Source organism: Aythya marila (genome assembly GCF_965140915.1).
Source record: "Aythya marila genome assembly, chromosome: 3".
NCBI classification, from domain to species: Eukaryota; Metazoa; Chordata; class Aves; order Anseriformes; family Anatidae; genus Aythya; species Aythya marila.
In genome coordinates, this window is record NC_139044.1 from 95,095,726 (window position 1) to 95,112,347 (window position 16,622).

At 36.0% G+C, this 16,622-nt stretch overlaps 2 protein-coding genes across 6 annotated transcripts in view; one reads left to right on the forward strand and one right to left on the reverse strand.

Annotated features, from left to right (window-relative positions):
• MCPH1 (microcephalin 1) overlaps positions 1–16,622 on the reverse strand; it is a 127,452-nt gene that overhangs the window by 30,407 nt on the left and 80,423 nt on the right. The gene's annotated exons all lie outside the window — the stretch shown is intronic.
• ANGPT2 (angiopoietin 2) overlaps positions 5,768–16,622 on the forward strand; it is a 44,985-nt gene continuing 34,130 nt past the window's right edge. The window contains exon 1 of one of the 4 annotated variants that reach the window (XM_082756687.1): positions 5,768–6,527. In XM_082756687.1, coding sequence (XP_082612813.1) covers positions 6,243–6,527 — 285 coding nt within the window. In that variant the 5' untranslated portion in view covers positions 5,768–6,242. The remainder of the gene's footprint in view (positions 6,528–16,622) is intronic. The other 3 variants (XM_082756689.1, XM_082756686.1, XM_082756688.1) reach the window with 3 other exon arrangements.

The window sequence follows — 16,622 nt, forward strand, 5'->3', positions numbered from 1 at the left end:
ACATAACAAAAATGGAATATCAAAATAAGTCTATAAATGGTCACACAGTCACATGAAATGTCAGGTTAACCGAGAAGAGACATCCCAAGTGTAACCAAGACAGTCCAAAACAGTTGGTCCGGTGAGTGTCTCTGAAGTAAGCAATGAAGCTGACTTATTTGGCTGAAGAGATGAGCTTTTAAAAATGGAAACAAATTTGAGGCAATTAACTAGATAAGTGAACCTCTGACAGTTGTCTAACAAGTATTAGGTTGAGTATTATTTATTAAAAGGGGCAGAACTAATATAATAAGCATCATAAACAAGTCACATTTCAAATGTTATTGAGGAGCCAACCAGAACATATTAAGAAATTCAATGTGTTGATGATGATGATCAGCATAAGAATTTTATAGACATTTATGAAAGTGTAGAATCAAAAAAGGGAGAGAATAAAATACCAAAGTAACAAAGAGATATAAAGATAACTTGCAGATTATAGATTCAATAAACTGAAGAGTGTTGGCACTGCAAAAGAGAATACAGGGCTAGCAAGCAAGCATTTCCAAGGGTAGATATAAATCCAAGTTTTGGCCAATTCACACTTCAACTAATAGTGTAGCATCTAGGAAAAACATAATTTACTGAAATAATGCATTGGATGTTTCAAGGCCATATGGAAACAGACTGAGTCACCAAGACAGTGATAACTGAAATTTTCAGTGGATTAGATTACTGACCTCTTGTCCCTTCAAAAAAAAAAAAAAAAAAAAAAAAAAAAGCGCAATACGAGTATTACTTGGTAAATGACCTCCCTTTGTAAGGAAGGGCACTCAAAGGAGACATGGAAGAACATCAGAGACAGAACAGAGAGACGACTATGAATTCACAAGATGTTACAACAGATGTTCTGGATGATTAGAAATAATCAGCAGCTGAGAAAGTGAGTGGAATCCTGAAATTTTGTTAAACAAGTAATGAGAGACCAGTGGAGAAGGTCTGATGCAATAAAAAGAATAATAGGCAAGTGGTGGAAAGAGGAGAAAAGATTGGTAAGATATTACTGTTACTTTTAAAAGTACTAAAGAACTGAATTATGGGCCTTGCTAAAAACAATATGTTTTGGCTTAATGGAAAACATAATAATCTGGCACTTGTCTCATTCAAAGAGTTTAAGATCTCAAAACAGATAAGATTTTTAGCAGACTGAAAATCTAGTAGGGTTCAAGATACAGTTCCCTGTTTTTTAAGTTACAAGTTCACGAGTCTTGTCCTTGTTGACATTTGTTCCTGAGAACTATGTTAAAATACTCCCAGTGAAAGAAAATATTGTGAAGCCAACAAACAGAACTATCATAAACTAACATTAAAGTACCAGGAACCAAAGGTGGGGACTTAATATTGAGTGTCAAAATGTAAGGAATGTAAATACCAGGAATATATAAAATACTTTATTAAGTTATTCCAAGTTTCAGAATTATTTTCATCTCAGATTTGAATTCGCAGTTCTACATTCTCACACTACAGCATTTTCAGTTATATATGTAGTTCAAATATCCCTATAAGAATCTAGCACCAAAAAATGCTTGTTCTCATTGTTGTGCCTTTATTTTGCACCTATTTTGTTATGTATTTTTTTCTCTTGCTAAAACATGAAAAGTGCTGAAATGAGAACTCGCTTATCTACTAAATCAACACCTCAAATGTTTTAGGTGGCAAAGTCTGCAGATATAGCCTAAATCAACATTTTCTTATATTACATCCATTTTTATTTATTTTTTTTAACTTTTCTATCAGAGGTCTCACAAGATCTCTGCATTTGCCTGTCAAACAGAAGCTGTGCAGCTGTAAGTAAAATGATAATTGGAAAGATAATGTTAGTGGTATTCAGGCATCTCTCTCAAAGCAGCTTAGTCATATGCTGTATGGAATAAAAGCAGGGTTGGCTGAGTAAGGGAATTTGCTGTTTCCCAGGAAAAGCAATTGCCTGAAACACATCTGGCAAAACGCTCCAAATGTTTAGTTTTGACAAAATATACACTTCATCACTTCTTATAAGGTGAGTTCTGTAGAGTGAGTATCTTCTTTCTAAAAGGGGAAAGCTCTAATTTGTACTTTAAATATACCAAGCCAATATTTGCTATTTTATGTCAAATACTATATACACTCAGCTATAACACAAGCAGGAAATCCCAGATTAAGCATCAATATTTCATTTTGCAGAATAAATGTATCATGAATGCAAACATGCCACTCCGTATCTTCAGTACAAATAAAAGATGAAGAAAACAATGAACATTTAAAAAAATACTGAGATGAAGCAACTGGTCTGAATTAAAACTTTTTACTGAATTTTGTACTGGCATATATAAGATGCCATGCCAAATAATTTACATTCCTTCCTACTTTGACATGGCTAAGAATGAGATGTTTCTTTTCATAATTGACAGGAGACAGATCTTCTCTGTCATTCAGCTTTTCTGGAATAAGCCCTGCCCTGCAAGAAGACTTGTTATTATGCCTCTGAGGCTCTGCAAAAAGGCTGTATTCAAGCATCTTCCTTCCTCCTCCTCAGTATTCAAGGACGAAAATGTATTTAACTTGCCTTACTTTTCACACCAGTTTTCTAAATTTAGCCATTACTACTTTCTTTCCCCCTGAACTCTGCATGGCTTTGAGTCCCTGGGGAGGCAGAGAAGACCACTTCCTCCTCCACAGCTGGGAAAGCTGTTCCCAAAGGGATGGAAAGGGTGAAGGATCACAAACAAATGTTCGAGAAGATCCACCAAATACAGCGCTATCCCGTAGTGAAGGGTTAAAGGAACGTATATTTATTTTGTTGGCAAGGTGAATGCTCACTAACTTGCCTGGGCAGTGGGAAAGAGCACTTCATTAAAGCAGTATGAGTCCATCAGACCCAGATGGGGAAATAGCAAAATCCTCCCTCGGTTATGCGTGTGAATATTTGCATGTTGGGGGTTGTATTTCAGCTATTGCCACTGCAGCCAGGAAGTGTCAAGGAAAAATTGGGGAAAACATCACTACAGTGTACCTCAGGGTGTTACTCAAAGAGCTGGAGGAGAAGCACAGCACAACTGGCGATTCCTGCTGTGCCGGTAAGGGTCTTCCACCAGGCATTTGCTGGCATTTCACACAGGAATACCTGCACTTTCCATACTTTTTCCCTGACGTGCTGACAGCTGCCATAGCAACTGGCCACTCATTCATTCATTCAAAACAAGACAAAACAAAAAACTTAAAAGGTAAACTGATTTCTCTCTCCAGTATTCATACAACCACAGTTCTCCCTAGTGGAGGTCCAAGATAACAGCAAGCCTCGCAGGCAGCCTCCAAGTTCAGTTTTGTTCCTGGCCCCATTACTGCTCAAGGGCCTCCCAGGGTCATGTACTGGCCTTTCCTAAAGGAAAACAAACTCCAGACCAAACCTTTAGAGACATGCCAGTCTCTCCTCAAAAACCCAGCAAAACTGAGCTGCAAGCTTAGGCTGGTGATCTGACTCACCAGCGCGACACATGGATGGCAAACTTCATAGCAACTCAAAAACTATTGATCTCATCAAGCTTCTCATGGAAATTCTGTGTAACAGTTTCTCAGTATCCCTTAAATCTTGTCTCTCATATGTACAGTCCCTTGAATAGAGGCGTAATAATTAAAAAGAAAACTCCTAAGAGACTACACTGGTGAGTCTTGTTTTATCCTTTAATATCTCACTAAGGGATTAAAAACACCTTGAAAATATAAGCAGAAAAATTCAGATTATCTTCCAGTTCTACTTATTCATTCAATTTTCCTCATCCAGCTTTCAGGACTGGAATATACCTATTTGCAACATTATTTTTGCACAGACCCCATATTCCTTTGCCTAGCTGTGAGAAGAAAAGAAAGCAGGGAACAGACCAATTTAAGGACAGTTAAACACAAGTCATAACAGGAAACTCTCATTTAACTTAAAAATAATAAAAACTATCAGAATTAAAGACAAGAACAAATTTGAATGTCTGGCTAGATACCTACAAGTGTTTCAAGGAGTCTACTGTATAAAACTAATCCATAAATCTGTCTTCATTGCATAAGAGCAGGTTTCTCAACCTGCAAAAGGTTTTCAATGTGCAAAAGACTGCTATGCACAAGGAATTAAACATTCTTCCAAAAATTTCAATGTACTGAAAAGTGGAAATGACTATATAGAAAGGTTTTGAATCTTCTTTAACAATGCAGGTACCTGTTGCATTAATTTGCTTTGCTATTGCAACAGGAAGTTGAATGGATGGGAAATGTCTACTTTTTATGCCAAACCCTACAAATATCTACATTTTGTGGAAGGTATTAGTGACTGGTATAGTCAAGAACTCCAAACATCTCTTTCCATTTCCACTGGCTGGAAGGATGAAGGATGGCAGATGAACACCTCACAGGAAGCAAATGTGACAAATTAATTGCAAATGTCACAGTCCAGCTCCAAGCCAAGCCTTCCTGGGACTCTCCAGAATTGAATTTTAGAGATTTCCCTTTCCAGAGGTAACAACATGTTATGTAAAGAAATCCCAGCAGCTTCCAACAATGTAAGCAAATACATTTTAGCTACTACAACAGTTTTTGACAACCCCTGAACACAAATTTCATGATATAAAAAGTAAAAAAACCCCTACATTCATACACTAAATAGAACATAACAAATGTGTATAGGAAAGTCTGTCCTAAGAGATAATGAGGCACATGGGGATTTTCCTTGTATAAGAGGAATTTTGGTCTCTAATCCGTGTTAGCTGGACTAGTGTGACATTCCCTTTGTTTATTTTAATTATGAAAAATCTACAGCTTCCAGGCCCAAAGCTAGCAGAACTCTCAGGCAGTTTCTCTTCATTAATCAATATCCTATTCCAAGAAGCCATTTTCTGTAATAGAGAAAGTGAACTCCTCCAAAATTTCAGTCAAATCAGTTCTTTCCCAGGGTTTGGGAAGTTGGTTAGTAATTTTCTGCTTTTTCAAGATCACTGGGAGTGAGAAGGAAGGAGAAGCTCCTTTTTACAGCCTTTTTATACAGCCAAATATTTACTTTATGAGATTTTCCCTCACCTTTTCCAGTTATTTCCCTCTTCCAAGGGCCTAGAAAGGGGCTAGCAAAAGCTGACAGAATGACTGCTGTTCACCCATGCCACGTCCTGGGGAGTGCCTGACTTCCACTTGCTCTGTAAAGGTGTTCATTTTTCAGTCCCAGCTGACTTTTGATTTGCAGCTCTTGTTAATGTTATCACTTTCAGAGTTAGATGTTTAATATAGGAAAAAAAAAAATGTGCTTGAAAACATTTAGTTCTTGAAATGATTATAAATGATTATTCAGGTCAGAGATTCAGTGCAGAGGTTGCATTTGACTGAAAACTTTTAATTAAAACCCCTCTCTTATTCTCTTTGCAAGGATGTGCCCAAGCCTGCTTTTGCATGCCTAGGAGAGTGTCTTTCTCTGTAATTACACAACATATAAACCACAAGCTAAATTACATCTTGGTTCAGTGTAACAAAAAAAAAAAAAAAAAAAAATCCTTTAAGAAGAACAAACAAGCACAGGAACTTTTTTTTTTTTTTTTAGTTATTTTTGACAGCATTTAAGAATGATCACCGCTGCAAAGAGTTTACAAGCTCTGCAAACGTAGTTGGAGGCGATCGGAACTGATTTCTCAGCCGAGGAAATTCTTAATGAGAGCTGCTGCTGCTGCTGCTGCTGCTGCTGCTGCTGCTGCTGCGGGGACGCGCGGGGGTCCCGTAACACCCGCTCCTCCCCAAGGGCTCTCCGACATCCCACGCTGGGCTGCGCGCTCGCCTTTTATTCCGGGGGTGAGCGACCCCCCCGTCGGCAGACAGCGGTTCGGGAGGGAGGAGCGGAGCGCTCCACATGTCTGCCTTCCCTTATCAACTTATCATATAAGGAAAGGAGAGTGATTGATTCATTTACCGAGCGGTAAAATCAGGACGAAGCTGAGCAGAAGGAAGCGTTGAGGCTTTTTGGGGGGAAAGGAAGGCAGAGCTTGCAGCCACGGTGCGACTGCTCTTCCTTTTTGCATCTGACAGCTGAGGGCACGACTGGGGGGAGGACGGCGTGGGACTGGGACGGCCAGAAAGTCCAGCCCTCGTTCAGACGACACATGGCAGCAGAGCACTGAATTTCTGCACAGGTTAACTTCGGTCTGGGCTCCTGTCAGCACACCAAGGCGCTGCGGATCTGCTGGCTGGCCACAGGAATTAAAATGCAGCTGACTGTTTACTTCACTTGGAGCTGCAGCATTTTCCTAGCTTCGGGATACAACTCCTTCAGTAAAAGCACGGAGACTATTGGCAAAAAGCAGTACCAGGTTCAGCACGGGTCGTGCAGCTACACCTTCCTCTTGCCTGAGACAGACAACTGCCGATCTTCCAGCTCTTACGTCTCTAATGCTGTGCAGAGGGACGCACCTCTAGACTATGATGATTCAGTTCAAAGACTGCAACTACTTGAAAACATCATGGAAAACAACACCCAGTGGCTAATGAAGGTAGGATAATATTTCTATCCTAAAAATTATGTTTATAATATCTCATTATCTTTTTTTTTTTTTTTTTTTTTTATGTTCACAAAACACATGATCTAAACTAGCTTTCTGAATTGCTTTTCTATCCACAAGTTGTTTCAAAGTATGAGAACTTAATTTTACAGACTACCAAGGAACAGATAACTTCACTGCTCTGCAGAGTTTGTGCTTTAAAGTTTGTCATTGCATTTGAATTGCTTGGACACATAGTGATTACATAGGCAGTCAGACAGCAAGCACGTCTGAAAATTGTGACATGAAAGAGCCAGCTAGTAATTTATAATGAGCTGACAGGGGCTATTTTATATCTATTTAAGCAATATAGAACTTGCCTTTATCTGAGGCGGGTCTTAAAAATATATATTTGAAACTTGATCTCAAAATTTGCATGCAGAAATTAGCATATGTAAGCCACACTGACAAAGTGTTGTAATTCAAAGTGAAGACTGCAAGTCTGGCTTGCAGTGAAGTTAGCCTGGTGAAGTGACAGAACTTCAAGAAAGTTCATTGGCGGATATCCTTCTCATCCTGTAACACTTCCACTCAAGTATAAAATATTAATGGAAAAAAAATATTCTGGAAAAGGTGTTTTGGATGCCACATAGCTTCCTGTAATGCCACTCCATTGTAACTGAAGGAAAATAATATTGATTGCCAAAGGGGCAACGTGTATAATTAGACCTGAAACATCAGAAAAAAATCATACTGCATAAATTCTTAACGCTACCAGAAAATAAACCTGATCACAATTTCACATCTTTATAGGAACTCACTTGATCCTAAATGGTATACTATTCAATATATTTTGATTTAACAAATCTTTATTTGACTGGTACCTGAAAAGGTGCAATAGTATAGTTTAATTGCATCATAAATTCATAATCCTAAATTCGTGCCTTGTACCAAGATACTTATCTTCTAAGCAGTAAATATTTTGAGGACTGAACAGAGCAATTGACACAGGAACTGGAAACAATTGTTCAAGTGATGACATTTTTTTCTTTAAGAATGAAATATTTGTTGCAAATGGAGAGAATTCATAATTATCTGCAGTGAGTAGCCACTTTTTGATTCTAAGGTTGCTTCATTACAGAAACATTTTGCATTAGGGTTCACTTCTCCCATCATTTACAGAGGTACAGAATTAGCATGATAGAATCAAAGAAACCTGCTAGAGAATTTGCGTGAGAAACAGAAGCCACACTTCAAAGCAGAAACAATAGTGCTTTCATCTACCTGAAAATGAACCTTAAGGCTTAAATCAAAAATGCACACACTTGAAGCCTGAAGTGTGGGCAGTTAAATTTGTCTTTGTGGGCTTAGGATGCTTAATGGAGACACCCACATTTTTAAGTGTTGGGTAAAATGTCAGAACAGTAAGATCAGTAGTTTTTGTTGTTGTTGTTGTTGTTTTTTTTTTTTTTTTTTTTTTTTTTTTTAATTTCTCAGGCAAAACTTCCCTCCACATATGGGCTTATCTATCTATTTATTAATTTACAGTGCTCACTATTGTAGTGTTAAGACCAACATTAACAGATGTGCAGTGCAGGATGAAAAACACACAAAGTAAAACAGCCTAATCTCCCCAGCTGGTAAGCAATTTCCTAACATAAATAGTAAAATCACACACAACGCTTCAGTGCTAAATGCCACTTAAGTAGGCAAACACAGTACCATAAGTGACATCAGGTAAACAGAAAGTAGTAAGCAAATTCCAGCATCCTTATTTAGTAAAAACTATGCTTTTTCCTGTCAGCCTCTGGGAAGTCAGCTACAAGAGGCATAGGATAAGTATATCCAACCAATTCTTTGGGGGAATCAAAAGGCAGATTCTATTTTAAAAGACAGAGAAGGGTTTTATTTGAGCAAAGATTTCCAAGTAAGATGCTTTAAAATAGTCTGATTTTTTTTTTTCCTAGCCATTCCACAGCTAAACATCCTGTAAAATAACTACTGTTTGTCTTTTTCACTATTTTAACACCTGCTCTTTATGTCATCTGTTTTGTTCACAAAGAGGCTCCAACAAAAGTAGCTTTTCCTCAAATTTGCTTTGCTAGTGACACCTGGTCTACTAAGTGAAGATGAAAAGCAAACAATAACCTTTAAAGTTGCTTATTGAGTTTACTTGCTGTGGTTTTTATTCCTTAAGATCACTAATACACATTCCTGGGTTCATATTTCAACTTACCAAAATATAACACCAGATTTGTCAAGGCTTGCCAAAAAAATTTGTTCACTTAGTTTTTGTACTATACTGAAAGTGTAATATAAGATTGTTTTTAAAAATAACCTGATGCTAATTTCTCAGCAATTGCACAAAACCTGCTTTACGTCTTGCTTTAAAAAAAAAAAAAAAAATTTGCTTATTTAAGAAGCAGTACCCATTTTCTTTTGAAGTTTTGTAAAAAAGAAAAAGATGCAATTTTAGTGTGAATTAATATTTAAAAGTTGTTCCTGAACTGTTGCACATCCCAAAACATTTTTACACTCCTCCCCCCATCCTGCCTTTAATCCATCAACTAAAGGAAACATTATGTTTCTGAATGAACTCTAGGCTGTATGAATGGAACAGCATGGGAAGTGTGCGTTTTATCTGGTTAATGGACAAACACAATGGGAAGAAAATTTGTTAAGCAGGGCCAGGTTCTTTTCTGCTCTGGTCCTGCATACAGAGCAGAAGACTTTGTTCTGTCATTACTGCAAGTTCAATTGGTTGCTGCTTCATGAACACATTTTTTTTTTGTCCAAACAGTTTTAACGCCTTACACCATCACTGTACAGACGATACACTGTACAGACGATACACAACATTGGAATGTCTTTCAAAAGGAGATTACGTTTAAGCATTCGGATGACATATTAGAACAAACCACTGTTCCACCTAATCCAGTGTTTAGCAGTAAGCCAGTAAGCGATGCTGCAGAGCAAAGGCCAAAACTCTAGATCAACTGTGCAATAAAAAACCTGAAATGAACTTTCTTCTTTGACATTTGCTACTTTGGGATCAATTTGTGCAGACGTGTAAGATGTGTATTTCTTAAAGGGTGTGTATAGGCAGGGAGAATAAGCCTCTCGTTAATAAGATTTTCAGTTAATTTGAGAGGGTAGGAGGTTGGTATACAGATACGATACAAGACTGGAACTTTTAAATGTAGTTATACATGTTGAGTATTATCCTTGAGAATTTCTTTATATAAAAAAGCACTAGGTTTTCTAGAAGACGTGATTTTCATAAGGTCCACAATTAAAAATATCTCTATCTAAATTAATGGCAATGCTACCATTTGGATCATAGCAACTCTACTGCAGGAACTCCATTTTTTTTTTTCCAGATATTTGGCCATTGAAATAACTGAATGCTGACTTAAATTTACTTCTTAGTACATAAACTAGATCCTACCTTAGACTACAGGAGGTAGGACTCTGTCCAAAGCAATAGTGTAACAGAAATGGGTCATGTTTTGTCTTTCCCGTTAGAAAAAATTGAAAAGAATTTATGAACAAATTGTTGATAGTGTATGGCATATAGGGTAATTTATTTTTTAGTTTATCAGCAGGTCAAAAGACTAGAAAATGAAAGTCAGGAGTCAACATTAAACCTAAAGTCAGAACTTCACCTTGAACCATCCCAGCAGACTAGGAGGGGAACACTTTGCTGATAGAGATGTAGCATCTCTGAACTGAGATTTGTTTTTCCTTATCCTGGAAGCTAAAAACCCTTTGTCATTTTGAAAAATGTTTCTTCTCTAGAGGAAACAAATTCAGATGTTTTAAGATGTATGGGAGTGGATATGCATAATATTTTATGAATAAGTACCAACAAATGGTTATAATTATTATAATACAGTATACAGTGGTGGCTTAAAGCATTAAGGTACAGAAGTTCATATCTCAAATATGAAAAAATATTCTGACATGCACCATCCAGAAACATCTGCATGCAATGGACAAGGACAAATACATTGTACAGCGCTGGATTTTGAAATACGCAAGAGATGATTCTGACTCTGAATCAAGGGCTGCATTCCTTTCTTAAGTAATGCATCTGTTTTCACTTAAATGTGAAAAGTGCTTGTTTCTGTCTATCAACTATGTATCTGCGAAGCAAAAGAGTACTGGCATGACCAAAAAGAAAATACTGTTTTACTTTGAGATTAATACATGTTATTGGATAAAGTTTCCAAGCTAGTTTAGATTTTTTGACTCTGCAGTTTATTTTTATATCTCCGATAGGTAAATTCTTGTAAAAAGACTCCAAATGATACTTTTGCATGTGCTTAAAATTGTTGTAAATAATATTTCTAACACTCCACAAATTCCAAATTGATGGAACAGGTATGAAACAGTACAAAAACAAAAAAGAAGAGCAATAGATTTTCTTGTACACACCTACAAGATAAAATTGAATTTGAGAGCTCATCATCTCCAAGATGTGATCAGGAAAAAATATGGCAGACAGATGCCTGTTTTACTGAACCAGTCTCTTACTAGCATTCAAAATATATTTTCAAATGCTCTGTTTGTTATTAATATGATCACAAAATTATCATCCTTGACTGGTCCAAGGTCCAAACAGCAAACTGGGAGACTTTCTCCATTAATTATTAACAATAAATACTCTTAAAAAAAAAAAAAAAATATTTTCTGTTCCTTCAGGTGCACATATAGGAAATTAGCCTGGAGATGCTTGAGTTGACAGTTTCCAGTCCTTTGTGTTTTCCTACCCATTTAGCATAAATATACTGCAACGCATCACAGCATAGTTGTTAGAACATCTTAGAAACTTTTGCTGAGAGACTGAATTCCAGAATGTTTTTTTATTATTATTATTTATTTTTATTTTTATTTTTACAGACAGTCATCTTGTTACTGCACCTTATTTGTTGTTGATTATGAATTAATTCAATAACATGCTTCTCCTGTAATCTGCCAAGGAAAACAACTGATACCATTTCTTTGATTCCTAATCAGAAGAAACAAACTATCACATATATGTTCCTTAGAATACATTGAATTTTGCCTAACAGGCACAGATAACCATTTCTAACCTTCCAAATATGAAGTTTTCAATGGCTGTAGTGGAGTGTCCTTTTCATACTACAGTATTTGCATACCACATTTTACATTAGTCTATTTACAATACTTTTGACAGTAAACCAAGGTAACTCAGTAAATCACTAGTTATTTAACAAACTTTTACGCACTTTAATGCAAGAACCCCCTCTTGCATCTATTGCTTCATGGGATTTTACACAGCTCCAGCTGAAAGCCAGAATGGGGGGCAAAGACTCTGCCGAAATACCGTTATAGGGCTAGACATGCAAAGTGCTGCTAACTGATTTAAAAGATCTCAGACCTTAGATTAGGATCTGCAAGGAGAAAGGTGTCACTCCCTGATCCTTCTCTGGAGCTTAGCAAACCCAGAGTTTTGTCAGATGTCTCAAATGATAGGCATCATTAGTTTATGATAATGACATCATCATAATCAGCTCTCTAGAGTAAGTTCAGTCTGTCTTTTCAGCCTGGAAGAGAAAGCGGAGTGGAGAAGTGGAAGATTTACCAGCATTGCTAAAGAAGTTGCAAAAGCTAGCATGCTGCATAGCTCTCATCCTGGCATGCAACGCTGTCACTAAAGTTTGTAAACCCCAGAATCAAGAGACAATATGTGGAAAGTAGAAGCATGGATTATGCTACAAATATGGTACAAAATATATAGATAAACATTATGTATGCCATTTGTTAAAACAGCTTAGGAACAAGAGTTGAATCTGGACTGACAGCCTTTCCTTGGAGTTTGGTATCTCCCTCTTCCCACATCCTGACAGAATGGAACAAAAGATGCAAGTTGCAATTCAGAAAAAAAAAAAAAAAAAAGTGTTCTGGCATCTAGTAAGAGAATTACTGATGGGAATCTTAAGGATACAAACTTCAGATTTTCTTAAGCACGTAGGGAAAATGAGAGAAGATGGGTCTTGAACAAAAAAATATTTCATGCCTGTACTAGTATATGAAACAAGGATGTCACACAGAGAAAATATGTTGGCAGTCCAAATGCAACCTAGTAAATCTCTCAGCAGAAATAAGAGCTAAACTACTGAGAAAAAAATTTGTCAGTAAACTATAAATATGTTTATAATCTTCAAGAAAATGAGAGCTCCTATGGGACTGAATAGGAACCTTTAGAAATAAGCACAGTTTTTTTTTTTTTTTTTTTTTTTTTTTTTTTTTCTGTCGTATTTGAATTTCTCAGAGTAACTAAATATTAATTACAGGTGAAAAAATAATAGAAAAGATCAGATAATTTCACAGGGCTGAGCATCTGGAAAAAAGAAAAAAAAAAAAAAAAAGAAAAAAGGTATGGCACAGTAATTTAATACCCAGAAATGCCTTAGAGATATGGCACATTCCACAGTGGAACAAATTAAACCAAATAACCTCACACACACACAAAACCTGAAAAAGCACTTTACAACTGGAAATACTGTGATCATTTCATTTCCTTTGACAGATGAATCTCTAGGAAATGGGGTAGAGGAAAAAAGAATCATATTTATTCTCTAGGAACAACTCAAATACTGTTTGGTGAATCTAAGTCTATTCCAGGCAAACCGAGCACAGAGGAAATGTTAAAGAATTCTTCAAGTTACAAAATCCAGATCCATATTTTGTATAAAAAAATCCAACACCTAAATAGTTCTGCAAACACTCACTGTGTCAGTTTTCAAGCTTCCTAGGAAATTATACATTACTATTCTTTAAATGCTTTTTTTTTTTTTTTTTTTTTTTTTTTTTTTAAATGCTTACTACATTTTCCAGGCCAAATAATTACTGAAAATCCTATTAGTTTTCATCTGTCTGTACAACAGGTTAACCCTAAAATTAAGATGCTATTTACAAAGCTCAGCAAATGTATCCTGCAATTTGCATGATTGGGAGATAGCTGTCTGTTCTCATTCCAACTTCCACCAGTTTGTGGCTTAGTCTGGAAGGAGACAGAGGAACTACAGGAACTTTTCTAGTGTCTTTACACTGCCCATACCAAGCTTTATCACTTTATCTAATAATCTTCCAAGAGCCAACTGAGGTCACAACAAGGTCTTGCTGCTAAAAAAGAGAAGGTGACAGATTACACAACCTTCTCTCCATTAACTCCTCTCTCTGTTAGTAAAAGTATGAAAATCTAGTGTAATTCACAGAATAACATTATTCACAGAAGCTGTAAGGAGAGAACCATTTTTCTCTCTAAATGAGTGAATACTTCACAGTTCTTACATGCCATTAACTTTCTTTGCAGTCCATCTGTCTCTAGGGATTCCTATTAAACCCCAGCAGCATATACTGCCTTACCTTTGCTCAATATCTTTTTAATACTGTAGGGTAAAATAATCTTTTCAGCTTTGTATTTGTATTCAGGACTCCAGCAGCATGTCAGAGCATAAAAGATGAAAACTCTATAGTGTACTTTTGCTATCGGGGGAACAACATATCGACTTTCGATGCTGGTCAGTGATTAAAATCAATGTCTTGTGGTAAAACAGACGAGGCCTTAACAATTTTGTTGAACAGCTAGCTATAATATTTTATTATTTAAGTTTCCAGGAGGGGAAAATAAAAATAAAAAGAAAAAAGGAAAAAAAAAAAAAGGATTTTCCTGGATAGATCACAACTGTCTCAATGTTAGGAACTGAAATTCTTGAAGATGCATTACATTTTAGACTCTGTAGTACCTACTGATGTTGTAACTTCTGAGGTACTAAAAATGGTTACATGCATTTCAAAAGGTGTTCAAAACATCAAAACATACATGATAATATATAATTTATCATTTTCAGAAGTAACATGTTAGACAATTCTGTTGTGGGACAGCATAATCAGTTACACAACTGACATCATTTGAGCTATTTCAGAAACAATATTTTGTATGCTTTTTGAAAAAATTGTCTAAAATTCATGAAAACACACTAGGCAAATGTTTGATCTATACGCCATCTAATAGGACTTTTTGATGGGAAGAAAAACTAAGGTTCTCATATTTGGCTAAAGAAAAAATGTACCTGTAGGAATATATTAGGAACTTTAAATCTCTAGTATACTATATCAGCTTCATCACTATGCTTTCTTTTTGATTCAGGCCTGCACCTGACACCTGTGATCCTGGAAACAAAACCTCTTTTGTTCCATTCTGTCAGGGTGTAGGAATGGGGAGACACCCAGCTCAGTGGAAAGGCCATTTCCTGGGCAATAGTGACAGCCCTTACCCCACCAGCAGCTCCCCAGTCCCCATAGGTGTTAGGTGATGTCAGTGTACCGGAGGCACTACTTTCATCATATGACCTGATGTATATACAGTCTTACCCTGAGGCATATGAGTAAGCTGAGAGTTTTAATTTTTATAGCTGCCACCTAAAAAAACATTTTAGTTTTGTCTCCCTCTGAAGAACTTGTATGGATCATACCAAGATACTTCATGTACTTCCTTTAGGTCCTTTTGTTTGACGTCAACATTGTTGTGTATACTTGTTTTTATTTCAGAAACAGTTTTAATTCCCATTGTCCATTTGCAAGGTGTAAACTACCTACAAGATCCTACTTCAAATCCAGTTTCAAAGTGAAATATAAAGCAGCTCCTTAAAGAGAATGTCCCAACCAGTCAAGAAGTAATAGCCTATTTTTTCGCTTCTATTGGCCATCAACTGACAATCTATTTCAGTCGTGAAAAAGTCAAAAATCCAATATCACAAAAGCTGCAGATCAAGACTGAAATATATGTAACTATGGCAGAGATACTTAACATACTTTTATACTGCATTAACAGATAACCTATCCATTCAACCAGTTCAATATTAATGGAAATTTTCTGGTGAATATGTAGTGGAAAAAAGTTTCCATGGTTTTGCTTTTCTTCTCAGAAAGCCTTTCTTTAAACAGGGTAATTCAAATGTTCAAAGGAACAGCAAGTTTCATTTTCTTAATATAACTCTAAAGTGGATGAAGTAGGCAAAAGACAGCTTAAGTGAATGAGTGAAACCAGACAAAATCTTACATTTTTATGGTTTTAAGGAACTGACTTAAAAAAAATGAAGCTTCCTTGGATGAGGTCTGAACTTTGACCATAATAATTATTCTTTCATTTTTCACTTAATGTCAAACTTCCATCCTGATGCTAGGCTTTCTGTCTCATATAATGATTACCTATAAAGCAATAGTAAATGTTATATATATATATATATATAAAATATATATATTATAATTATATAATATATATAATAACATTTATATATATATAAATATATATATTTATATATTTATATTTATATATATTTATATTTATATATATTTATATATATATATATTTATATATATATAAATTAGTCAATCAAACAAGACCCAAACTGATGTGACTGCTACTGGAGCCGTATTGGGAATGTTTTGTGAAAAATACTCTGACATGATGAAGCAAAGTACAAGTAACAAGAGGGTAAACCCCAAGACTAGTAACCTAACCCTTAGAAGGGCTATAAACTGCAACAAATGTAAACAATCTGACCCCTGCTGAAAGCTTATCACATACAAAAAAGGATTCTGACAATATAGGACAAACAGTTAAACTGCTGTTTACTAGCTATAGAGAATGTTTAAATAAAATTTAGTAATAACCTCATATATATATATATATATATATATATATATATATATTCTGACACTTTCAAGTTTGATTTCATAGAATTATATAATGGCTTGGACTGGAAGGGACGTTTAAGATCATCCAGTTCCAACCCCTCTGCCATGCATGGGCAGGGACACCTCCCAATAGACCTTGTTGCTCAAAGGCCCACCCAATCTGGCCTTGATTTGTATCTAGAGAAAACGTATCCATGTCATGAGATCTCCTTCTTCCTTATGGCAAGTTTCATTATCTTAAAAAGGTTCTGAGGACAGCATAAAAAATCCTAAACTCTACTCTAGGCAAGTAGAAAAGTTACCACTGACTTAGTGAAACTGAGATTTCATTTGAGGTATCTATAAATTCATTTGTCTCAGAAGGCAAAATGCTTCATG